The sequence below is a fragment of the Perna viridis genome, chromosome 2 (genome assembly GCF_037379345.1).
Source record: "Perna viridis isolate PV_CMFRI_1.1 ecotype Kerala chromosome 2, ASM3737934v1, whole genome shotgun sequence".
Lineage (NCBI taxonomy): Eukaryota > Metazoa > Mollusca > Bivalvia > Mytilida > Mytilidae > Perna > Perna viridis.
This window is the reverse complement of record NC_142446.1, coordinates 63,874,507-63,902,102: the sequence shown is the minus strand read 5'-3', so window position 1 is coordinate 63,902,102 and position 27,596 is coordinate 63,874,507. Positions and strand designations below refer to the sequence as shown.

Genomic DNA, 27,596 nt, shown 5'->3' with positions numbered 1-27,596 from the left:
AGAATCGGAAATGGAATTATTACACTCCCGAACGAAGCGTTAATGGTTGGTTTATCAACAAGACCCTGTATTTTTATGGCCAGAAAACCATCAATATCCAATTGAGTGCATGAAAAATCAGGAGCTTAAACAGAAAATGGAAGCTTCATTCCGTATACTTTGTAAATGCAATTTAATCCCCTTCCATTGAAGATAAAAAGGAAAATCGATTTAATAATAACTTTTTGAAAAAAAAAGACACCATGTTATTATTCCTAAAGTATGTTAATGAAAGAGTAATCAAGGGAACCAAGGTTATAGCGGGAATGAACGTTTATATAACAGCTCTTGAATGGTGTGAACTTCCCATTCACTCCAGATAACATCCCCAATCCTCATTCCAGATTGGAAATTCCCATTCTCCGTATCTACGTCCCAATTCCCAATAAAATCCGCATTGCAAATTTCTTTAGCAAATATTACAATTATGAAATTGAATTTTCTATATTTCAATTCTTTAACATAAAAACTAAGAATTTTATACAGATTTCATATCAATAAATACATAAATAAATAAAAATGATACCCCATTACCCGCTAGAAAAGCAGAGGACGCGTACCATACCGGTGCACCTGGTCCATGCTCACAGATTTTAGTGGAGTCCGAGTTGTTCATTTCTTTTTGTTACTTTGTATGTATGATTTTAGTAACATTCTTTGTTGTATATGTCTGTTTTCCATGTCTGGTTTTTGTCTTTGAGTCGCATTCTTTTGATTACCGCTTCAACCTGGATTCTTTGGATTATTCTTTCCCATATAAGTAGTGTATACAACACCAAAATAGTTTTGTTTTGAAACATTTAGAATATACGTCTTGACTATTCACTATACCTTCCACAATTAATCAATTTTTGTATTAAGTTTTGATCTAAAAAAGTGAACATGTATTTCGCCAGTATATTGTATTGTACACAAGTTATATGATATATTTGTGTGTGCATCTTATGTAATTTCAGTTGCTTATTCACTTGTGTCTAATTGCATTTATGTTAGTCGATGAAGTGAGTAATCAAACCAAAATTCTATTAGAAATCAAAAGAATATGAGACAGGGCAAAGACCAGACATGTACATATGACAATTGTAGTACCAAAATGTGGTGAGCAAATCATTAAATAAAATTATGACGTCACAGTCACATTCTATATTTGGTCATTGAGAATTTGGACAACACTTTTTTTCTGACCAGGAAGGGTGTTACTTATCAAATTAAATAATTACAAATACAGAATGCACAAGACAAAAGAAAGGGAAAATTAAATAAAGAAATCCGGAAAATGTTTCAAACAATAGAAACGACATAACCAAGTTCATCGCAAAAATATAAGAATAATCAAAACTTAAATTTTCAAATCAGTCAATTTTTGATAATTCTACATTTTAACTGTGGGCAATACATAACAATTTTAGTCAGGAAAAACATAATCAATGGGAAATCACTAAAAATATATCACAACTCAAAGTGATAACAAAGTTGATTTGATCCAAGTATTTGTCTTTCGTAATCATGGACACCTGATGCCGGTCTTTCATAAATATTTCAGAGATAAATACGACCAAGTAGCAGTAATAAGCAACCTAGAAATAAAGATGCATGCAAAAACATATGTCATACTTTCTTAACATATACCGACAATGATTGTTTACATTGAAAATCAAAATATTAATTCATTGTTTTCCTTACAACGTGAAACTACAGCTTACAACAAAGACACAAGTGGACGGAAAAGAAAACGGAAGGTTAGACAAAACAAAGTAAAGATCTTTGGTTAAAATATCTTTATAAAAAGGATTTTCCTAACCAGCTTTTGGTTATGCAAGAATACCTGAATATTATCAAAAAAATTCATTTGGCATCGAACAACACAAACTTTAGGTGGAAGATACGGCCATAGTTAAAAAGCAATTGGGTGAACAGGAAATGGCAAGATGACAAAAGACTAGACCGCCTATTTAGTAATAGGGCAAGCCTAGCCCCGCTTAACTGGTAATTTGTACCAGGAAAAGCTAGAATTCTGGTCCCATGATAACACACGGCAAGAGAGACCATGGAACAGAAACCCAGATACCATAGCAAACATTTACCCGAACTCAATACCCCTAAACTGAAGGTAAAGTACATTTTAGTCGAAATTGACCAAAATCACATTACAACGATTAACAGTTTTATTCGAAAAGTACGTCCCTAACATTTCATAAATAATTGTCAAAGCAATGGGATCGGTTATTTCTTCAACGATATAAAATAAAAATTGTGAACTTATATTGTAGTTTGACAGATATGAGTTATTTGAAAATAAGAATAAGGTATGTACACTGATTAAAATTAATGATATCGCACACAGTGTACATATGCAAAATTAATTCACATATAATTTTCATACAAAATGCACATGAATTTCACCTGAATTGAGCAAATAAACTTTGTGACAGAGGTCATGTGAAAATCGAGAAATGAATCGCGCTTTCATGTATAATTCATGTGATCTGAATAGTTCACATGGAATTCGTATTAAATGAATTTTACGTGAAAATCACGTCATTTTCATGTAAAGCTCGTTTAAAATGAATTTCACATGAAAAAAATGTTTGTCTACACAAAAGTCATAATGTATTCAAACGACATTTTCAATAAATAGAAACATTGACATGTTAACTTTCCATATTATGCAATAACCAAGACATCATTACTGTTATATTACATCCCATTGGTTTAAAAAGATCGTTAAACTACTTATCATGATCAACGCACTCTGTTCGAGACAATTTTAATATTACTATAAATATTATAAACGCTTCAATCAAAATTTAAAGATTCAAAATGTTTTAACAATTGCCTAATTTCAGATCAATATCAATTCTTTGTATCTTGAGTTTAAATCGGGTATGTGTAATGGGTAGAAAAAGGTTAATAGGACAAAGTCGATATGTTTTCATAAGTTTTAGAAAGTAAGTTCAGAGAATTACATCAAAGAGAGTTATTTCTTTATAATCGATAGATGTTTCAACAAAGTCAACTGCAACCTAGAAATTTGCATTAGTTGTTTACATAGAATGACACACATTTTAAAGGTGTAGCGAACAAATGTCTTTTTTTTTAAATGAGTTCGTACGAAGTTCATGATAAAAAAAGGAAAACTATTAATTAGTGGAAATGCGCACCTTCTTCCCTGGATTATATTCTTTTGCTCCTAGTTTTTAGTTGAGTCTAAGTTGCTCATTTGCTTTTTAACTTTGTATGTATTATGTTAGTTACTTTATGTTCTTTGTAGTGTTTGTCTGTTTTCCATGTCTGGTCTTTGTCCCTGGATTACATTCTTTTTTATTTCTCCTTGAACCATGGTTCTTTTGTTACGCTTTGATTCTCGCTAAATTCTTGATTACCTTAATTACTTTTACACGGTGTATAGTTGTGCGAAAGAAAAGCATACTCTTTACATATTTATATCAATAAAGTGCAATGAATAGTCATACTGCTAACATATTGAAGCGCTGAAAACAATAGCTTAAATCAAAAAGCCACGCATTAAAGAATGTATCACCATTTTTACACCAGTAATACTCTTTTTTGTAAAACGCGGTAAATCATTCATTGACTATTTGAGTAATCAACAAACTAAGGGTACAATTAGCATTAAATATAAAAAAAAATGAAAGAAAACATCAATCATCTCTCAAGCTTTAGCTATTAAAGAGAATAGAAACCCTCCCGAACATGTGGGAAACATCAACAGTTTTTACAAGAAGAAGTTGTAGTTTATTTTTTCTATTTCGTACTTATTTAATTCAAGAGGATAATTGCTCTAATTTAAATTGAATATTTCGGATAACAGATATCCGTCCTCAGCATAAAACTCATAAAACTATATGAGCACAAAACTCACAAAATTTAACGAACATAAAACTCACAAAGTTCAAGATCAACACAGATTCAGAAGCTGAATCGCGTACGCTGTGGGTGATTGTACCTTTATCAAAGGCTCACATAAGCAACTGATGAAGAGCCTGAATGAAAATAACAAAGAGGGTCTTTTTATCAAGGTTACAATTAACTGTGGAAAACAATTTAAAAAAATAAAAAGTCCAAATATAGTAATATGGATATATAGCAAATAGTGCTGTTCCAGCCTTAGATCCAAGACATAAAAATGAATTATTTTTTTTCCATCTGGAGAAGTTGTTTGCAATTTCTTCATCCAAAAGCTTATCCGAGATACTCTTTTACATTTTGACCAGTTCTTATTATGTTCTATGATCGTCACAACAATGTTGTGGAGATCCTCCTGGGTGTGTCCGGCAGATCTAAGATGGCGACTTAGAGGGAGGTCTGGTTTGCATTTGTAGTCACTGCGATGATTATTCATACGCCTGTTGAAAGGTTGTTTTGTTTCGCCAACGTACTGCATACCACATCGGCACTGGAGAAGGTATATGGTATTTTCGGCTTTGCAAGTTACGTCGCAAAAAATGGCAAATTCCTTTCCAGTGCAGTAGCTTTTAAACGTTTTGGTGTGCAGCATCTGGGTACAGGTCATACATCTCTTATCTCTACATGGTCGACACTGGCCCGTTGTTATTTGTTTGGACTGAGATGAAATCTCTGCTCTTACTAGGGCTTCTCTTAGGCTCCTAGGTCTACGGAATGCCAGGACCGGGGCCCCCGGAAAGAGCTTGGAGAGCTTGGGATGTTTTTGAATGTCTTCCCAATTTGAATGCAGTAACTGCGAGAGTTTCCAAAAGGCTTGATGGTACGTAAGTACAAAAGGGACCCTTTTGTTCTTTTTCTTAGGTTTGTACTCGAGGGGATCTTCACGGCTGATTTTCTTAGCATGTTCTAATCCCCGATCTATATCTGTTGATTTATAGCCACGCGATAACAAATGACCACGGAGTTCATCTAGACGTTTTTTGGTTGTATCGTCAGAAGAACAAATACGCCGAATTCGAAGTGCCTGACTGTATGGTATGCTTGTAGTACTATGTTTTGGATGACAACTATTGGGAGATAAGTATTGGTGACTATCAGTTGGTTTGCTGTGAAGATCCATGGACATTTCCCCGTCTTTTACAAACGTAGTAGTATCCACAAATGTGATTTTAGTGTCAGAAATTTCATGGGCGAATTTGATTGATGGATGAACATTATTGGCATGTGTGATAAAATTGTCTAAATTTTGTTTCGACTCAGTCCATTTCATGTCAACATCATCGATGAATCGAAACCAAGAGAGGGGTTTCGATAAAGATGTTGAGATTATTTGATTTTCTAATTTACCTATGAAGATGTTAGCATACGAAGGAGCCATTTTCGTTTCCATAGCTGTACCATTGATTTGGAGGTAGTGTTCGTCGTTGAAAGTGAAGTTGTTACACTTCAAAACTGAAGTGAGTAAATTAACTAGGCAGTCGGTAGGGGGGTCCAAAATATCTCATGATTCCCAAGCTTCTCTGCAGAAGTACGGGATATTAGTATAGAGTGAAGTGATATCAAGGGAGACCAGAAGTGTTTCGGGAGGTAAAAGATTCATTGATTCCATTTTCCTCAGATAGTCCGTGGTGTCTTTTAAATATGACGGGAGCTTTTGAACAAGGGGTCGGAGATGGTAATCCACAAATTCAGAATTTGTTTTCGGTTGGGTGACTATTAGCAGAAACTATGGGTCGTCCAGGAATATCTTTGTTTTGTGAATTTTAGGTAGAAGGTAAAAACGTCCGGGTCTTGGATCCTCTGGTTTTATGTATTCGAACTGTTGTTCTGTAAAGCTGCCGTCCTTGAACATTTTGTTCAGTTCTGAAGTGATTTTTTCACTGAAAGATTTAGTAGGGTCACTGGGTAGCTTTTTATAAAATCTTTCATCAGAAAGTTGACGCATAGCTTCTGAGATGTAGTTATTTTTATCCATAACTACTATGGCGCTGCCTTTGTCTGCTGGTTTTATAACTATATCGTCACGGTTTTTCAACGACTATATTGCTTTTTCTCATCGGGCGTAATGTTAAAGAAAGATGGAATGTAGTTGTTGGATAAGTGTTTGATATCTGATTTTATTTTGTCAATGACATTTTCTAGCGTGCCACATTTATTTGATTTAGGAGCCCATTGATTTTTCTTTTTGAATTTTCGAGTGTATATATCACTTTCTTCATGGTCGGAGTCAGAACTGTCAGGGTCCATAACCTGGTCTTCATGTTTGTTAGCAAAATGTTCTTTGAGCCTGAGAGATCTAGCAAATTTATCCAGGTCATCTTCAAGTTGAACTTCATCTATATTGTTAGGGGTGGGACAGAAATTCAAACCTTTAGATAAAATCCTGGTTTCAGTTTCAGAGAGAGTAAAAGATGAAAGGTTGACAATTGTCGTGGTGGAAATTCGTTTCAAGTTAGATTTTCTCTTAAATCTGCGTTTACGAGACTTTTTAGACGTAGATTTGTCCTGTGACAAAATAGTATGTGCTTCTATATTGATAAAGAGGTTTACGCCGTCTCGTGTGAATTTGTGAAGTTGTTTACTTCTTAATTTCTTGGATTGAATAGCTCGGATTTCGACTAATCGTCTCTGAATATTACAAAGTTCAAGATCAGATAGAAAAGAACGAGCATTTTTAAGTAACTTTTGATGAGATATGCTGAAATCAGCTAGTTGATGCTTTGCTTCCTGATATAATAAATCCATCAGACTCAAAGAACCATTAAAACGAATATTATTCCATCTGTGATGAAATCTATTGGATTTTTCTCCAGTGGTAGGGGAGGAAGCCTTAAGTGTTAGGCCTTTAGGAATAATTCCTTGATGTAAATATGTTTCTAAATTAGATATATGATGCTTGATAACACAGACTTTTTAATAAGTGTGTATTTAATTCTGTCAGTACTTGTTGCAAAACATTTTTTTACGGAACGGGAGACCACAATAATTTATAGCATAAAGCTTTTTCGTGCGTAAAAGTAAGGTACAAATGCAAACATTTTTTTACAAGAATAAGTACGTGACTTTGTCAATGCTGAAAACCTAACGATTTTTTCTCACATTTACGTTGAGCTTGTTCAATGTAATTTTATATCTTAATGTCTCCTAAAATTTGAAGCTTCAATGCTTAATTATGAGCAGTTTTTTACGCTACATAAAAGATTTCTCTGGCTGAATCCAAAATGGAAAAAACATGCAAAGTTTATATTATGACATGGTCATATCACCTATAACCTTATCATCTAACATACCAATTAAAGAAAAACACAACAGACCCACAATAAAGAGCAGAGAAAAAATATCTGACTTTATATCCATCCCTGCCCAGGTCTGGCCAGTTAATTTATGTTATATATGCCTAACAAATTACGTAACTTTATTCTCAGGTGTATTTTGTAATGATAATTATACCATGCAACCAATTTCCAAATATTGTATTATTTATTATCAATATCGAAATGTTTAAATAAATTATTGTTTACATTTATCTATATATTCTCCTCTGCTCTGTCTAAAACTTAATGTTTGATACTGTGTACAACAATAAGAACTTTCTAAATGTTTTTCTTGTTACCATAAGATTTATTTAGAAAAAATCGGTAATCTTTTAGACAACTTATTGAAAATACGAAATACATCAAACTTAAAAAATACAAATAATGAAAAATAGGCTTGATACGAATGCGGATCTACAATCAGTTTCAAAAAGGGTCTTTTTTTTATTAAAGGGGCACACGAAAACGTTCAAGGAAAGTACCTTTTTCAGCTTTCTGTTTGTCTCAGATAGGCATTTCAATTTATTTGGTCCCTGTAAAGCATCTGTTTTTGTAGAAGTTTTGTTAATAGTTACATAAAATTTGATTGACTTTTTTTAAAAGGTACTTTGCCTATTATAGCAATATTGGTTTCAATATAAGTCATTCCTCCAACTACAATGATAACATAAATGATGATTGACTATGACTTTATAAGCCGATCTTTGTTTCACCTTGCAATATGCAATTCTGTTCTTAATTCAACTGTATGACAGTAATTGATTTTGAAGAACATTTTTAGGGAATTGGCTACAATGAAAATTCTATAACAATGCCTTGCAAATCTTCTTTAGCAATTAACTATAAAGGGTTTACAGCAATTACAAAGCCAGAAGACCGACTGTACTTCTGTTCATTGTCAGTGGTAAATTTCCATTAAATGAATTATATAAAGGATCATCACACCATGATTCAGTGTACTTTTGCATGTATATATTCAACAAAACTTTGCTTTTTGCTTATAATTTAATACTTGTTTTTCAGTCGTTAATATCTTCATTTGTATTTTTTTGTAATTCGAATGTTTTTAATTTGTCTTTTAACATGAATTAATATACATGTTTTTTTTTGTGTCCCTTAATATCCAGATGGAAAGGGATTTTATTCTACAATGTATTATATTAGAAATACGTTGGGCTATCAAAGTATATTCATATGATTATTTTGTATCATGATACATTTTATGTCAATATATCAATTCGTATTAATACCACGAAGTATCAACCATTGAATTTATATTGCACCCATTTGTGTCAATTGATATATAACGATTAATTAATAAGATTATTACCACTTAATGATAACGACTACTAATGTCTTTCTGACGTATTAAATTGATTTTTATCGAAAATAAAACAGAATATATGGTTAAAAGAAACTGGTAGTAATGCTTTTTTATTTGTATGGCAACGGGCGGAGACGATGGAAATCGAAAGGAAACAAGGTTCAGTAATCAGGTTAGGCCACGTGAAAAAAAATTGAAGTAGAACACGCTTAAATTCTAAGCACTAACGCATTATTGTTGATCAACAAAGAGAATAAAAAAAAACGGAACACAGATAATTACTGAATCGAAACTTATGAATCTGACGTTTGAAGAATTAACTGAATGTTCGAATGATTCAATACAATTAAAGGTTTAACAGTCTGTATGATCGTGAACGTCTTTATTTTATCTAAACACCGGATATAAAACAATACGGACAAATTCATATTTGCCTCTTTCTCTGATCTTCAACTCGATGATAAAAGTTACTATTATGATTTCTCTGTATTCTGTCCTTTTCTAAAGCCATTCCACGGGCTCCGGCGATTAAAGCATTAAAAATAGTTACAACCATTTAAACTTCTTCAATAACAGAATATACAACTCTTTACCAGGAAATACTATAATTACAGAATTACATGTTCACTCTTTACGAATGAGTGCCATGCCTTGACACTCTGTCAACTTTTCTAAAGGAGTATGACACATAATAGATTCTTTGCACCTGCCTTCTGGGTAATCACATAAACATTTGTCTGGATTGAACTCTAAATCTGCCGGACAGTCCTGTAGAAATAGAGTTGAATGTGAGCAGTGGTAATACTTGTTGCATAAAGTTGGATGTTGGAAAAAATGCCCGTGTTTCTCTTCTGGGCATTTACTTAAGTTTTCTGAAAATAAAATATTTTGATGTAATATCATTCAAATTTCTCTTCTTAATTTCTTAAAAACTGTTTTCGTATTGACTGTGTAAGTGCTTACACTTTCTTCGTTGTTAACTTGTTCAGATGAGAAATTTTCCTAAACATCATGTTTGCGATTAGTAGGATGTTGAAATGATGCCGATGCAGTCCAAAAGATACAATAAACCCTATAACTTTAATCATACCTACCTGGTTTTTCGCATAATGATATGGTTTTTGTTAAGGTTTCTGGAAGTTCTTCATCTACTGTCAGAGGTTTGCAAGTGATTTTCTGCCCATATAAAATATCGGTCTTCGGAAAAATCACATCTTTCCTTATTTTGAGGTTTTTTGTCAAGTACGACGAGTTTTAACCCAATAGTACTGAAGTGGAGTTTCCATCGGTGATGGTAATTTTTAAGGTGGCATCAGTGCATATTTCACTCAATATACAAGTAATGTTAAAAGAATCATTGTTTTCATAAACTGTCAGGGATAACTGTGGATCTGTAAAATTTAAAAATAATTTTAGAAACATATATGAATTCATAGAAAACATTTTTTTTTCTTTAACGCATTTACCACACCATCATTATTGTGAAGACAGTGACATACGGAAGATAATGTATCAAGTTGATCCGATGTAACAATGTAGCGAATAGAGTCATCACTTTTGTATGTATAAATTTGATTTGTTGTGACATGCATCATTAATTTGATCCTCTATCCTACATAATGACATCTAAATGAGCTGCTCCGTACTACCATACACAGTGTACTTAGTTAAACCCTAGATTAATCCAACGAGGAGGAATGACCCGACCAGCGAAAGCTATATTTTTATAGCCTATCTGGCCGAGTGGACTAGGGCACTGGTGCAGGCGGTGTTGCCACAGAGGCCACAGCAGTACGAGTTCGAGTCCCGCGGATGGAACGAACAAAAACTTGCTTTGGAAATTTGACAGTTTTAACATCCTTGGGAATTTTTCAGCCCTTCCAGTTCTTTTACATTAACTTCCATGTATCCCCTTGATCCGATGGAGCGTTGTAGCGAATAGAGTTGTCACATTCCGGGAGTTGATATATATATATAACATTTTTAATAAATAAAATAGCAACAAACATAGGCAATAGGACTGTAAGGATGATACAAGGACACAAGATATCGTATTTTACTCAGTAGTAACCAAAAAGGAGGATTAGATGTTAATTTATTTGACGATACAGAAATCAAAGGAAGCAAAATTCGAACGGTAACAAAAAGAAAATGACCAAAGGATTACAATGAACAAATAGACACACACAAAAAAGAACATAAAATAACAAAACATAAATCGCATAGAAACAAAAGTAAATAAGCAGCCCGGGCCCATTTAAACTGGGTACATAGACATGATGCATCGATGAGGTAACCGTCCTCTGCTTATATAGAAACATCGATTTGTTCGTAAAATTTCAAGTACCAGATATTTGTTTGTGTTGTTTAAAAACAGAGGACAGTTCTTCCAAGATATAGTGCCATTATACAGTAGTTTGGAAGATGGTTCGGTTCATTGTTATTTTAGAATATTTTTTGAAATACTTATATTAGTATGCAATGCATATAAAAAGAAAGGAAACTAAATTATATCCTAAGAGTTGTTTTTTTTCCATAAAATGACAAATCATAAACTCTTTTGAATTTTAAAAATAATCTATATAGCTTGTAAACACCATCATTTACTAAAACCTCGACCTGATTTTCAAGTTTCCTTTACTCGGTGGGTGGTTCTACCGATGCACATGGTTCATGTTCCCTGTGGATTCCGAGTTGCAAATTTACTTTTTTTAATTTGTATGTATTATTTTGGTCATTTTATGTACTTTGATGTGTTTGTCTGTTTTCCATGTCTGGTCTTTGTCCTTTGATTACATTCTTTTGATTTCACCTACAACATTGGTTCCCTTAATTATCCCCTTCGAATGTTGCAAGTTTTACCAAATCAAGTAGAACGTCATCCGTTCAATCATTTATATCAAAGTGTGTTTTTTTTTGTCAGCTAGAAAACTTGTTTCCATTTTGCAAAGAAATTTCATTTCAAAAACGCAGAAAATACAATAACATTATACCTCATTAAATGAAATACACTTAATATGATTTTAAGTTTGCCTATGAGAGTTGGAGAAGTAATCAATGCAACCAAGATTCTAGCGGATATAAAAGAAATGTAATTCAGGGACAAAAACCAGATATGGAAAGCAGACAAACACAACAAAGAACATAAATTAACTGAAATGATGCTGTAACACGTGTATATACATGTATATATTTACAGATATTTATGTCAAACTCTTCAAAATATGATACTTACTTGGATCTCCACACACAAGCAAAGTCTTTGTTAAGTTTTCCGTGAGATGTTCATCAAGGGTAAGAGGTTTGCAAGATATATTGTTGACATATACGTCTGTTGACGCAGTTAAATTGATTGTTTTCATTTTAGTTGCAGAATTGCACGATTCGTGCCCGTCCTCAGAAAGTAAGGGTTTCGTTGAATCCCCATCAGTAATGAAAAGGGTTAGTTGTGCATCTATACACATGTCACTCGCATTACATGTAAATATAAGGAAGCCTTCATCTGTTCTATTATATTTCAAATCTAACTGAGGGGCTATCAAAATAAAAAAAAATGCATTACAATATATTAAAGGAAACGCCCAAAAGATATCACTTAAATTGATTCTCACTATGCAAGAGTTGTCTGTATATACAACAACCATTTAGAAATATTTTAATTCTTTCGTTATGGATTTTTTCATGTGTTATCAAAAGAAAAAAGAAAAAATCTGAAAAAAAAACAGAATCTTTTAAATAATCAGGCCATGCGTGACACATCATTTTTCTCTATTTGGACATTTATGCCTCAAATATATTTCATACATATAAAACAACTGGAACAAAGCTATTCAAAAGTATATATATATGACATAGATATCTTTGACCGCTTATATAGGAAAAAAATGCTGGAACATTATACCACCACTTTTATATATTGCATTTCAACTAAATTTGATCTATCAATATCTTAAAAAGGCAAACTTCGTAAAGACTTTGTCGTATGTTCTTCGAGGTAATGAGATATAAAAACTCGGATAATGCTATGAAATCGTTGAGTTATTTTCCTCATTTTCCACACTTTACTTATATTTTGCCTGATTGTTTAACAGAGAAGTGCTAAAACATTTGACTGGTTTAAAGAATAAAATTCAGAACAAACACTTTATAATTACAACGTACTGGTTGAAATTATCGATACTTCAGTTTTTAGTCCCTTAAATTTCAATGAAATATCTTATCAAATACACGTACATAAACTCCGTATGTTAAATGTGCATGTCGTAGTACCATTATCCGCGAATTCAACTGTCAAATGGTAGTCTCCAATATGACGACATTTTACATTCCTTCTCTCTATCCTTATCGGCTGTTCAGTTCTTGATATGTTGTAGTCAATAACCCATTCATCAAAGACAGTATTGAATTTTTCTATAGGAATAGTTATGTTGTGACTTTCTGTTCTTGTGTATTGGTAGTGTGTTGATGTAACTTGTGTTATGATAACATATTTTACATCTCTATTATCTAAGACGTGTTGACATGATTTGTTAGGTGCATAACACACTTTTTGGCCTATATTGCCAACGTTGCCATCCTCTTCACAATCTACAACATGAATTTGTAAATGCTTTTTACCTCTTGTTTTGCTTTGTTTTCGTGTTAGTTGAGTTAGTGAAATCTTGTGTATCGATTCTATTTATATTAGTATGATATAAATGTTTTACTCCCTTATAACAGGCATCGTTTAATAGTAAATGCAGTAGTCAATGCAATTAACTGTTAAAATAATGTTGGGTCAATGTGAGCTTGCTCATGTTTCACTTCTCGGCGTTTGAAACGAAACCTCAAGCTTCGTACAGTTGGTACAATCAGATCACTTGATCAAGCATTAATAATAATCCTTAACGATATCTGAGAAAAAAAATATGAAATGAGAGTTACATTCTTGTTCAATTAAAATATTTTTTCTTATATTCTATATCAATTTTAAATAGTATTTTCCGTTGCACAGACGGTCACATTTTTTGTTGAACAATTAGTGCAATGTAAAACCTATTAAATGAACTGATTACATATTTACTTACATTCTACGAATTCTTCTACAGTGTTCGCTTTGTGGGGTCTGGTGTCTGCATCTTAGATATAAATCGTATGACGACTTTATACAGCAATAATTTTCAATTCAATATTAAATAAGTTCCAGGCCTTAATTTGTTTGTATTCATTCACTGAATAATTACGCAAAGAATAATAAAGGGAACCATGATTTTAGCAGTAATCAAAATAATGTAATCCATGGTCAAAGACTTGGAAAACAGGCATACAAAACAAAGAAAATGAAGTAAAACAATCATACATACAACGTAACAAAAGCAAATGAGCAACTCGGACTCCACTAAAAACTTGAAGCATGACCTAGGTGCACCGGTAGGGTAAGCGTCTTCTTCTTTTCTAGAAACAACCGCCGATAGTCCTGGGTAGACAAACGAGGAAAGGAAAACTATGACTCGTTGAATAAATCAGTTTTCTTGGCGTCGATTGATTCATGATGACGACCATAAAACTTCTTTAGTGATGACTTCAATCTTGTAGCAACATAACCCTGTTCCAGAAGCCTATTTGTTAGAATGTAGCGCGATACAAAAAGTCTGCGTAGATTCAGCAAGCTCTTGCCTAACGTATGCGTTATGATATGAACACTCCGTAAGGATGTGCTGAAGGGATGTTGCCACAAATGAAAGAAGAATTGACAATTCTGAATGAAAATTCAGCACATTTGTCGTAAAGTTTGGTCAATAGTTTTCCTTTACCATCGATTTTTAAGTGTATGTCAAGATATGAGACTGACTTCACGCAGTCTGTAGTAAAATAATTGTTTTCAGTGAAATGTTGTGAAAAAATAGACGTCTACTTACTTTCCATTTTTTTTGCAAAAATTATTCTGGTTTGGAAACGAGCACATTGTGGTGATCTACACAAACAGTTATTTCTCGTCACTAAGGAACTTTGTAGTTGTTTTGTCCTTAAATTTTCCACTTCTCTAATGTTATAAAAACGCTCACTTTCTTTGGTCCCTGATATATTTTTTTCGAATACAAATATTGTGGGGTTGTGATTTTCGCCACAAATGCGAGTCAATTTCCTTAACTTCAAATGGTTACACTTAATAAACCTAATCATTCTTTTGAGAACACCAAAATATTTTGAGAGCTGTTTTTTATTCCCTGAGAAGTTATTTTTATTTTAAAACAGGCATGTTACTATTTAATACGCAATAGCTGCTATAGTGTACCCTTAGATTTAAGCATTTATAATTCGACTATCGTTTATTTAGTCATACCATTATGGTCCATACTAGCGGCATATGCGATGCCAGAAGCTATTGCAACAAACACTAATAACCCAATCGAAACTGCTATAATCTTTCTTGGACGGTTATTCTAAAACACAATAGAGCCTTCATTTATTATAAAAAAATATTATAGCATCAATAGTCGGAGACATAATATCATACATACACAAACTGCAGAAGAGTATTATTAAAATATAAGCTGAAAAAATATTGGTCTTACCCAATATGAAATTTGTCTTTTTGGAATTTTTCAGTCTTCGATCTCTATTAGAGGTTTATTTCATGCAGTCAAATCTTCTCCCAGTTGCGTGTTTTTGTGTAGTTTCATAATTGTCATATTAACGGACAACCTTCTTTGCCCTATACGTATTATTATTCAAAACATTTTTTCGTTAAATACAAATACATTTGTACAATCATATTTTAAAGCAATAGCAAAATATTTATTATATAATATTCAATACAACAGACCCTTTTCTTAGGATCCAACGTTTGATCATACTGCTACAAATAAAAATATCAATGTGTAGATTTAAATAATTCTTTTATTAAACCATTTTTATATCACTAAGTTTCATTTTATGATATGGCAGGATATAGCTCAAAATCAAATGTATTTAAACATTGTTCCTGTGATGATATAAATTATCAAGAGAGGCATGTTTTATTACAAACTGTGCCGATTATTTATACCCTTTTCATTTGTATAGACTGTAAAACGACTGATATTGTTTTTTTTTTGTTTTTTTTTATGCGAAATCTTATCGTTAAATTAATTTAAAGATCATTCTAAGCTTTTCATACTCACCTGAAGAAATTTTGGTGGAATAGAAGCCGTACATATTTGTCTACCGTAGCTTTGTGGATCCTGGAAGACAATATGTAGAAATAAAATAAAATACCGGTAAGGATGTCTGCCGCCCTTGTGCAGTCTCTTTTGTCAGTTTTTTGTACTCCTCTGGTTTTATACATTCATATCATTATGATTTTAGCCCAGTGACCCCCACGTTTCTTTTTATAATTTACTTTTAATATACCTTTGAATGTTTTTTTTTCGGAAAGTTTATATGAAATACTTGTTTTTTTTTTTTAGGTTTTTTTAATAGATAAAAATTACAAAAATAAAACCTACTGAAAATTAAAAGTCTTTTCTGTCATAATTTCTACATCTTTAAATCGCTCCTGTATATCGCTTATGATCGATTTAAAAACCAGTCAATATAAAGTTCAGACACTGACTTAAGACATTGTGATTCATGGTGTTGAAAAACCTAACGAACAAATAATGCATGTTTTGTTTGAAAAAAACTACACTCTCTCAAAGTGCAAATTTTATAAACAATCTATATATTTTTTATCTCAAAAATGCTAAAATGATATAACCCAGTTTGGACGCTTTTGTGGTATGTAACCATTACTGAGATAAAAGTGATTTTGGCATGCATGTATCAACTTATGTCTACTTTGTATACATTCTGCTACTTAAACACTAAAATTAATACAAATCTTAAGATTCTGCTCAACGTTTGATGACTGTCGAAGTTTAAATTAAAGCATAAACAGGCAATTTTGCATAAAATTACCTCTATTCTATTGTGAATGTTGTGTTGTTCCAAAAAGTCTGTATTGATGGAATCCTACAAGTATAATGTGAAATAGTTTAAAACAATATGCCAGTCTTTGATAATAGAAAATATTTTAACAGAAAAATAATAAAAATCCGTTGAAGGTATGAATTTTTCAACCGAATGATGTCTGTACATCAATGAAAAAAGTAAAAACAAGGCGTTATTTAAATTAGAAACAAAGTTAAATAAAAAGATTTCATTTTTTCCTATTCTAAACGAATAAACAGGTAAGTGTAATGATAAATGTATAGAATAACTTGATGTTCTGTTGTACGTAGTCGCGACGAAACGCGTGTGCTCATCATTTTTTTTTCATTGATATATCTGGTTGGTTATTTTTCTTCAATTGAAACATTTTGGACTTATCAAAACTAAACATTTCGGTGTATGAATTGCTGAGATACTGAACCTACGGGTCTGCAATGTAACATTATTAAATAAAAAAGGCTGCAAGTTTCATGATATACAAAAAATGTTATATAAACTAATAAACGTTTAGTGTAATTTATTTGCTCCTTTTTCGAAAACTTTATAGTTTAACTTACTGACCTACAAAAATGAATTATACTAACGCATGCACATTTTACTTTATTTATTTAAAGTTGAAAAATAATTGACAATACCATTTCAAACAAAATATGTAATTGGTTTAAAAGAACAGTGATAATTATTCTTTAAAAATGTGCACAATAAACTCATACATATTGACTGCTGCATCTTGAATCTCTTGGTGATGCGGTGTGTATACTACTGTGATCTCTAATTGGTTTTGGGGCTGCATAGTTGTCTTGCCATCTTCTGAATAATGAGCCATGTAATTGGTTGTTGCCCTGTAAATAACGGAGGTCGATCAGGTGTATTTGGAACAGGAAAATTTAAACTTACGTTGCTAGACTTCATTTTCTGTTTTGTACTCTATGGATAATTGCATTGTGTTAATTGCTAAAAGCAGAACAATAAATCATATACTCCCAATGTTATACTCGTTCTAGGCTTTAAAGCAAGGGTATACGATTTCAAAATGCTTGTAAAATAAGCTGCAGTAAGCATACTGTAATTAAAACGCATTTTGCAACAGCTCAATGAAATATCAAAATTATTAACAATTGTTATTTAATTTAAATTCCGGAAAAAAAGTTTACATTTCCGAGTGGCATTTTAGCTTTAGTATTTTCTTCGTCCCTCTGAGGCGTTGAACCATATATTTGAGCATAGCCAAAGTTTTTCTCCTGAAATGACAAAAAAAAAAAAAAAAACACGTAGAAAAATTCACCAAACAACACTTGTTTTCAAGTAAAATATAATAGTACTAAACAAATCTTTGGAAGAGTGATCAAGGGAACCAAGGTTGTAGCGTTAATCAACAGAATGTAATCCAGGGACAAAGACCAGACTTGGAAAACAGACATACACAACAGGGAACATAAAGTAACTAAAATCATACATACCAAGTTACAAAAGCAAATGAGCAACTCGGACTCCACTAAAAACTGGGAGCATGGATCAGGTGCACCGGTAGGGTAAGCATCATCTGCTTTTCAAGAAAGACCCGCAGAGTTGCTCATAATAAGTCCGGGGTAGACAAACGAGGAAAGGAAAACAATGACCCGTTGAATAAATCAGTTTTCATGGTGCAGATGGATACACCATAATGATCCACGAGTTCATGATGACGACCATAGAACTTCTGTAGTGATGACTTCAATCTTGTTTCAGAAACCTATTTTTTAGAGTTCTAGTGCGATACAAAAAGTCTCTGCAAGCTCTGGCATAACGTATGAGTTGTGATATGAACACTCTATACGCAGGTGCTGAAGGGATGTTGCCACAAGGAAAATTGACAATTTTGAATGAAAAGTCATCACGTTTGTATTAAGTTTGGTCAATAGTTTTTCTTTACCATCAATTTCTAAGTTTAGGTCAAGTTATGGTTTAACACGAACGGAATCAAGATGCGACAAATACACTTGAATTCATTGTTATTGTAAGAAAATTTAATAAATGAAATATTTCAGAAAGACCATATTAAAATAGTTAATTATTACTCATTCAGTAGAAGAGAAATATCTGCCTGACTCTCACCGGTAAAGGAGGCGGGGTGTCAACACTATCTTCTGTTATTTGGCTTTTTACTTTTGTCTGTTCTCTATCCACTTTACATACTTTACTATACACATGTGTATCATTTGGCTTTTTCTCCTGAAAAAAGGAGGCAAATTTCACACACACAGTCAATGATGTAATGCTGTTGTATATGTATGTGAATTTATCTATTATTTTCTATATTTCAGATACTTACCTAGTGGTCCATTTTATGCTTCCAAATGAAGTAATGTACACATGTTTTTAATTACCTTTTATTACTGGGATTATAAAATATTGACAGCATCCGGATCAGATACAATCTCAAAAAACGTTTTATTTACATTTGTATCGAAAGGTATTCAATCAGTAAAGAGAAATTTATGGAACAAAAAGTTATACAATCAAACGTTAAGTCACCTCAAGCGAAGATGTAATGTGAAATGAGCTGCAAACGTCTTTTTGTGTTTTCTCGCTGGTGGTTCTGTTCAGAGGATGAGTCATACGGCTGTATGCACCGACCATTTGTAAATTTAGGGGGAGGGGCGCTTGAATATTTTTGAGAAAAAATACCTATTTCACAATTTAGGTAGAAAAAAAGAAAAAAAAGTAAAAGGAAAGGAGAGGAAATGAATCTCATGTACATATAATGAATGCACCATAAACTGTCATTCAACATGTTAAATTATGTATGAAGAAGTATGTAACAAATGTCTTTAATATTAACATTTCACGGTTTATAGTCGCAAAATGTTATAATGAGTTACTAAATGAATATCAATATCCAGAGACTTGTTTTATATGAATCCAGTATGATAAACTATTAAAAGAACACGAACTACCACTAAACATAACCAATTTAGATTTTATCTCCAATAGAGAAAAGATAAGAATACTGTGCCGTCCGATTATTTCTTATTGTAGAAATTGCAAAAACGTCTTGAATAATTTTTGCTACCTATATTCAAAAATCAAGGAGCTTATGTACAAGACAGCTCAGAACGTTTACAGTTTCTAAATGACAACAAATTTCCTATGTACTTATGGCATGACAAGCATGTATACAAGCATGTTCAGTAAATGAACGAATTAAATTTGTAATTTTTTCAACCGCCGATGAAACGTTCTCCCTTAAGACTGTCTTAATGATTGCAAGTTGGCGCGAGGAGACATCATAGGCAACCGGAAAAGTTCCCCAGGCTGCAATAGAAATGGAGCAATATAACCTTGATATTTTGGAACGTAGTTAGATGGACATCATTTGGAGCGCTCATACTATTTTCAGGGCAAAATCTACTGTACTCATGACCACCAAACGAAGATGGCAACCATCAGCATTGAGTAGAAATCTCTCTCAACATGAAGGCCAAGTCATCATTCATCGAATGGAATCTTGCGACTGAAAGATTTATCGTTGGAAGATTTATGTCAAAGATACAAATGTAACAGTCATTCAATGCTACGCTCCTACCAACGTAGCAGAGGAAGAAGACAAAGAAGAGTTTTATAACCAATTCCAAGCTACTCTGGATTGAAGAACACTTGGGGCATCTTGATTGTAATGGGTGACATGAACGCCAAAATTTAAAAAAAATATAACACAGGGAGAACTGATCACGGGGAAGGAATAAATTGGTAACATCAAACTCAGAATGCAGATGTTCGTTCCAAGAACGATCTGGTCATAGGAAATACAACAGTCCTGGGTATACCACATAACAGTCGGCAGAATATTGAAAAAGAGTATGACAGACATAAGAGCTTATCGAGGTGCTGATATAGTCTCCGATCATCAATTTGTGGTGGCTAAATTTAAGATCAAGATAGCCATGGCAACTTAACAAGATCAGATTAGAAAGCGGAAGTATAACATGAGGAAGAGGCTCAGTAGACAAACAATGGGAAAGAGTGAAACACCACATGCCAAATAGAACTTGGATTCTCAAAGAAGAAATACAAGTCTTGTTTATCAGACGATACAATCGCGACAATTAAGAAGCGTAGGTCTGTTGAAGGTCAAGACAAGATTGCAAAAAATGGTTGAGAATGAACATTTAAGCATTGGAAAGAAGTAAAGAGAAAGGACCAGACAGGATAAAAGATCAACGAGCTCGCTTTATCAGCAAATAATGCAATGGGCAGAAATGACACAAACGCTGTGTACAACATCAAACGGCATTTGACATATAGAAATACCAACTAATCAAAACTAGCGAAAGACAACGATGGAAATGTTATAACAGAACTAGATCGACCACTTTTAAATGGAGAAGATATATCAGATGCTCCTGATCTACCTCCTGGAGAAGGCCCAACCACGAATGTTAAAATCATAAAATCCCTACGTATAAGGATTTGAAAAGCCCTAGGACTTAATCAAATTACCACCTGAGGTCTTAAAGATTAACCCGGAAAAACCAACATTTCGATTGATTAAAGGATTAATTGATTGATTGTTGGAGTTTAACGCCTGAGCAGCAATATTTCATCTATTCTTTTTGACATTTGGACTGGCATGGGGCTCAGCAGCACCTATCATGAGCTGTTTTGAAAAAAATCTGAAAAAAACAGTGGAAATCCCTGAGGAGTGGAGGTTAAGTTACATCATTAAGCTTCCAAAGGAGGTCCACCTGAGCAACTGGCAAAAAATGGAAAGGACTTCAACTACTCTCCAGATTCCGATGCGGTCGATCATGTATTGACCAAATTGCCACGTTACGGGTCATCATCGAGGATTAAATAGAAAGGAGACCAGCCCTCTACATAAACTTCGTGGACTGCAAGAAGGCCTTTGCATAGTTAACAGAAATTTACTTTGGAAGGTACTAAGACACTGTGGGATCCCTATCAAATACTAAAGATTATCCATGGTTCTACAAAAACACCAAATGCCAAGTCATCCACAATTCAACCCTCTCACCATCCGTCAATGAACATACAAGAAATACCCCAAGGTTGTGTCCTGTCACCCCTAATTCTCTATATAAATGTGCAAGAATTTATATTTGAATTGGATATGATATACAATCATTAACTTACTCATAGATTGCTTCTTGCCTAACTGATATATTTTGGGGTGTTAAAGGGCTATGTATTTTATTTTTTGTTTATTTTTAATCCATACAAGACATCTGTGCCTTATACATTTTGTATGTTTGTTACTTACTTTGAAACACAACAACCAATTAAAAATACATATTGAATATATATCAATATTTTTTATGTACCTAATACGCTGTTATTATTTTTACGGGGAAATGACCAATTGAAGGTCACAAATGCGTTTTACTGTACAAGTATTATGTTAAACACGAATCTTACATGTGGAGCTGGTGCTGCAAGATTACATGACTCGTTATCATTTCTTATGGACTTTTTAACCAATGCATATTCTTCGTCATATTCAGATGTCGTGTAATACGGGTGTAAGTAGTCTGTGTTTTGCTCCTTAAAAAACAATATTGTCTTAATTTCAATTTTTATCTCTATCATTACGATTACCTACTAACAAAAACAAACAGAAAAAAACTCATAAATAACCCAACCCAAACAATGGGTGCTATCAGCTGAATTTTTGTCTTCAAACATAAATAAAATAAACGTGACTGTTTGTGTCTTTCATAAATAGAACAATATGAGACAAATAACAAGCTTAATATTTTCCACTCTAAGTGAACTACTACAAGCACCGGCTACATTACTTACCTTACTTTCCTGACTTACCTAATGCAGGTATTTAAAAAAAAAACAGTGGATGCTTATCCTACCGGTGCACCTGTGTATGCTACCAGTTTCTAGTGGAGTCCAGTTTCTCATTAACTTTTATTACTTTGTATGTATTATTTTAGTTATTATGTTCCTTCTTGTGTTTGTCTGTTTTCCATGTCTGGTTTTTGTCCCTGGATTACATTCTTCTGATTTCCACTAGAATTTTTGTTCCCTTGATTACTCTTCACTTAGTTAGTCGTGTCATTAACTACTTATGTATAACAAAAATGCACAATCAACTTTGACCAACCAAATACATACTATATTTGAACTGACTCTAGGAGATTCAATCGAGGCATGGTCGTCGCTGTGCATGGAAGCACGTTGATTGAACAGTAAAATGCCATCTTCCACCTCAAATGCTGAATTATTTTGTTCAACAATTGCTTGGGATTCATCCTAAAAAACATTTATGAATACAAAATGTAACATATGGTAACAATTTCAAATATATCAAATTGCAATTTTCTGTAGGAAAAACCCATCTAATCTGAATTGTAAATTTTTAAATATTAAGTACTTATTTGTATTTTTCTGTGGTAAAACCTTTAAACAAAAGAACCTTCTGCATAAGTAAAAACTGCTAATGCATTTTTTAACTTTCTCATATATGAAAAATTGTGTACAACCTTTTATCAATAGATAATTTTTGCCATATTTTTTCTTTATTGAAACCGAACAACTTTCATGTGTTGCAACTACTATATATTGAGCATGACAAAGTTAAATATTGATTTAACCATTGTTATGGATTTCTATATAAGTTTTATATAAATTGTTGAGAAACTTCATTCAGAATGAGAAGTGTGTAGCATTTATAAGTATTTAGTATTTACTCGCAATCCCAGGTATGTCTGCTGTAGCCATTCACTTGGAGTGCATATATTTCTTCCTTGATCTGAGCCATAAAGATTACTATGTTTCTGAATTGGAGGTTTCTGTAAAAGAAATTGGTGCAAGCAACTTAATATAGAGTCAAATGAATTACAAACACTGAATATATAAATACAACTGACGCTATTATGTTGCCTTCAAAAAGCTGTTTTGGATTATAAAAACTAAGTTTTTTTTTCAAACGTTACTATTACTCTCGAGTACTATAAAGTGAATTGATTACATGATAGCACAGAAATCTTTAATGATATAGAAATAAATGGTTTCAAATTTATAAAATATATGTTGCTTTTAAATTGTTAAACAAACGATTGTATAAAACCTAATAACCGGACGGAAAAACGGATGTTTTAAAATAATAATGTCATATATGAGTATAATAATCTGTCTTTTCCAAACAACCACTGGTTTCATTTATAAAATAAATGTCCGGTGTTTTAAAGCGTATAAGTTTTTTAATTTCTTTACTTATATAGTAATTTTTCTTAAATAGATTGATATACCTTAGATTTCAGACATGAAATTGAAAATATATATATAAACTTTATTACGATAATGTAGTACGGACGTTATCAATAAATCGAATAAATCAATAGAATGGAGTAGAAGCCGTGGTATTTCAATCACATTTAGTGGTCTATTTAAACAATACATCTAACGAGGGATCACAACTGTATTAAATGAAATTCAAGGAAAATTGATATTGTATAAATTTTAGCAATGGCAAAATGAAGTGACATAGTTTTGAAGGTCATGAACAAGACAATAACATAAACGATAAAATCATGTTTTGCTTACAAAAAAATTTGCAAGCCTCCTGTGAAGTTAAAGATTGCAACATGAAAAGAAGACACTCTGAATTAAAATTGAGTTCTTTGATATTTTACTATAAGAAATGTACAAGCTCTAATTTAAGAAATAACTGCTTCATATTTTACATTTGGTAAAATATTGAACTGCAAACGACTTTGAAAGGGTTGTTGAAACTATGCTTGTTCTTGTATTACTTTATCGACGCAAATATAAATGGTTACCATTTCGTCGTTTAAATAAGACGCTTTTACAAAATCACTCTCTGTTTTAATTAAATGAAAGACCAATGTGTCGTTGTAGTCGAAAGATGTAAAATGACTTGTCACCGATATTTATATGCCATATATTTTTTTCTATCATGTGTCTGCTGTCTGCTTTTTTAATTTTGTTATTATTATTATTATTATTATTATTATTATAATTATTTCAATATCATTATCATTATAATTATTTTCATCATTTCATCATTATTGTTATTATTATTAGTAGTAGTAGTATTTTGCATGTTTCAATTTAACAATCTTTATTTTTTAAAACCATTATTCAAAGAGCATTATTTCACTTACCATTATTAGACCTTTTTATGTCAAGCTGAATGGTCATCTGAAATGTCTTGTAAGAAGTAAACTGGAAACACATGTGATGTCCTGGTGCTTTACAATTGTTCATTGAGTTCTTTTATAGGTTGCAAGGTGAACAATCAGATGAAAATCAATTCAAGTATGTAACTCATATACACTTTTAAAGAGACGGTTTGTTAAAGTTCGGGTTTTCCAGTTCTTATCACAAGAGTCCTGCGTGGAATACATTATATATATATATATATATATATATATATATATATATATATATATATATATATATGTAAACACGTAAGATAAGGTGATTCAGCAAATGCAAGTTATACAACATCTATGATGTAAGATCAAATAGAAAAAAGTTTCAAAGTATAAATCAATTATTCAAATTCAACACCATACAGTGAACTTTAGTTGTACGACCTTGTCCAGAATTTTATTGCACGATTCCAGTAAATCTTTATTGCTGTCTATGTATTGCTTGTATTTTCTTTTTTTTAATTATTTATCAATTTCTAGGTCATTTTACTTGTCTTTATTTACTTCCTGGTTCTTGACTGATGAACTGTTTAATTTGCTGTAATATGTGAATTTGAATCATACCGAGGTTATTTACAAAACACTTGGTTTAATTGTTTTAAGTATTTAATAACTCATAAAACTTGCAGTAAAATATATGTAGTCCATGGAAAAACTTGCTTTAACCTTTTGGAAAGTTGTATTTATTATTAACTATTTAAGGAACTAAATGAAGATTTGTTTAATTCCAAACAAATACTCCGAGTTAGACTATTGTTATCAATGTGTATGATTGAGGAAAGTAGTACATTTACAATGCAAGTATCAAAACAAAACAATAGCTATTGGAACGTCACAGGTTTACGACTATTATTGCTATATAATTGGCAACTACGATTCTAGTGAGAACAATCATGGCAATACCGATTTAGTATTTAAAGTTACCATCGTTGACAAGAATGTCATGACCGAAATGTTGACGCTCTTGTTTAAGTAGCGTGAGATTATTTATTTAGGCGGTGAGTTTCATTATTTTTTTTCTAATCTATTTTAAAATAAAAGTAATATAAATGTCAATATACTCTTAAATGAATGGAAATAAATTTATATCTGAAGAAATATCCCAGTGGTAAAAAACGAAACAAATGCATTTCGATCAATAACAATATTTGGAATGTTTTAGACTAAAAAACAACCAACAACGCCAAACTACGTAAAACGCACATTTTCTTGTATCACCCTGGAGCAATATAACAAAATCAATCGGGGGAAATTTAGTACGATTTGGTATAAAATTCAGACACTGCATATGGTACAGGTTATTCATGATGATGTCCATCGAATAAACGAGGTTTTTTTCAGTCTTAAGGTTTTGACGTAAAAATAGTCTTTTCTGTAATTAGATTTGTACTTTCACAAACATACATTCATCTCAAACTGAAATTAACCAAATCAAAGCACATTAGGAAAGATAGTTCTTGCAAAGAGTAACCAAAGGAACCAAGGTTATAGTGGTAATAAAAAAAATGTGATCCAGGTACTAAGACCAGACATGGAAAACACAAATACACCACAAAGAACATAAAGTAAAGCATAGTGTTTATATTGTAAGTTCATCAATATGTTTTTTGCGTGGTTGTATAATGTTAGGAGTGAAATGTAACAGATGATGATCCTCAGATGGTCAATTATTAGCCATAAAGTAGACAAATTAACAAAAATTTAAAGCAAAACCCAAACCGTTCCAACTGTTAATATCCACTAAGGGAATTGCTAATGGATATATCAACAATATAAGTCCAATGTAGAAAATACTTGTATATGGTTTAAAAACCTACTAGTATATTTCCACTAGTTTATTTCATATTCTTCTACATCATAATAACATAAATATAAAAGAAATGATCAGTACTTTATCGTAATTATTAAAGTTATTTTATTGCATATTAGAATATTTTTTTTAATAAATCTCTTATAACTAAAATTTACTGGTGAAGTCAAGTAATTTTGCATAATTAAATAGAGCGGTGCAAATAAAATCACATGTGACGTCAACAAAATGTAAATAAATACAATATATGGTTGCAAGGTGTATTCAACGGGTCAAAGTTTTCCTTTCCTCGTTTGCCTTCCCCGCACTTGACTTTTTTAGCAACTCGGCGAGTGTTTCTAGAAAAGTGGAGGACGCTTACCCCACCTGTGCACCTTATCCGTGTGCCCAGTTTTAGTAGAGTCCGAGTTACTCATTTGCTTTTTTACTTTGTATGTATGATTTTAGTTACTTTATGTTTTTTGTGGTATATGTCTATTTTCTATGTCTGGTCTTTGTCACTGGATTACGTTCTTTTGATTACCGCTATATCCTTGGTTCCCTTGATAACTCTTTAATATTCGACTATTTTATGAAAATATCGTACTTTTCAACACCATCTTCTTGTTTAAAATAATATTTCCTCTCAACTGTTCGATATATATCGTCGACGACCCAAGAGAGATTTGTTAAAAGGCATTTTTAACACGCATTTTTATCAAAGTGTGATTTGAAAAAAAAAAGAGATACATGCGTTTAAAACTGATTAGATAAATTATTAGCATTACACGTATTCTTCCCATCACAAAGATTGACTAAGGGAACCAAGATTCTAGGGGAAATCAAAGGAATGTTATCCAAGGACAAATTATAGACAGGGAGAACAGACATAAAATAACAAAGAATAAAAATAATTACAATAATACATACAAAGAAATAAAAGTAAATGAGCAATTCGGACTCTACTAAAAAGAAACTGGGAGCATTGATCTAGTGCACCGGTAGGGTAAGGGCTCTTTGCTTTTTTATAAACACCTGCAAAGTTGCTCATAAAAAGTCATGTCCGG

The 27,596-nt window shown here is 32.3% G+C and overlaps 2 protein-coding genes across 6 annotated transcripts; both read right to left on the bottom strand.

The window, feature by feature from the left end:
• Positions 1-1,578: 1,578 nt before the first annotated feature.
• LOC148626440 (uncharacterized) lies at positions 1,579-5,450 on the bottom strand. The gene is made up of 4 exons (XM_088571110.1): positions 4,924-5,450; positions 4,799-4,890; positions 4,576-4,714; positions 1,579-1,616 (listed from the first exon to the last, which is right to left on the bottom strand). Exons 1-4 carry the CDS (start codon positions 5,354-5,356, stop codon positions 1,579-1,581), a joined length of 702 nt encoding a protein of 233 aa, XP_088427236.1. The 5' UTR covers positions 5,357-5,450.
• Positions 5,451-8,446: 2,996 nt separating this feature from the next.
• Positions 8,447-24,907, bottom strand: LOC148626439 (uncharacterized). Of its 5 annotated transcripts, none has more exons than XM_088570443.1 (15): positions 24,690-24,907; positions 23,253-23,354; positions 22,678-22,815; positions 21,970-22,095; positions 18,649-18,765; positions 17,709-17,795; positions 17,268-17,396; positions 16,522-16,575; positions 15,747-15,806; positions 14,927-15,026; positions 13,671-13,721; positions 12,838-13,191; positions 11,840-12,139; positions 9,699-9,995; positions 8,448-9,372 (listed from the first exon to the last, which is right to left on the bottom strand). In XM_088570443.1, exons 1-14 carry the CDS (start codon positions 24,690-24,692, stop codon positions 9,859-9,861), a joined length of 1,758 nt encoding a protein of 585 aa, XP_088426569.1. In that variant the 5' UTR covers positions 24,693-24,907; the 3' UTR covers positions 8,448-9,372; positions 9,699-9,858. The 5 variants fall into 5 exon arrangements, with proteins under 5 accessions (XP_088426572.1, XP_088426569.1, XP_088426571.1 ...); XM_088570442.1 differs by having other exon boundaries at positions 8,451-9,476; XM_088570445.1 differs by lacking the exon at positions 21,970-22,095 and having other exon boundaries at positions 8,448-9,476.
• Between the last annotated feature and the right edge of the window lie 2,689 nt (positions 24,908-27,596).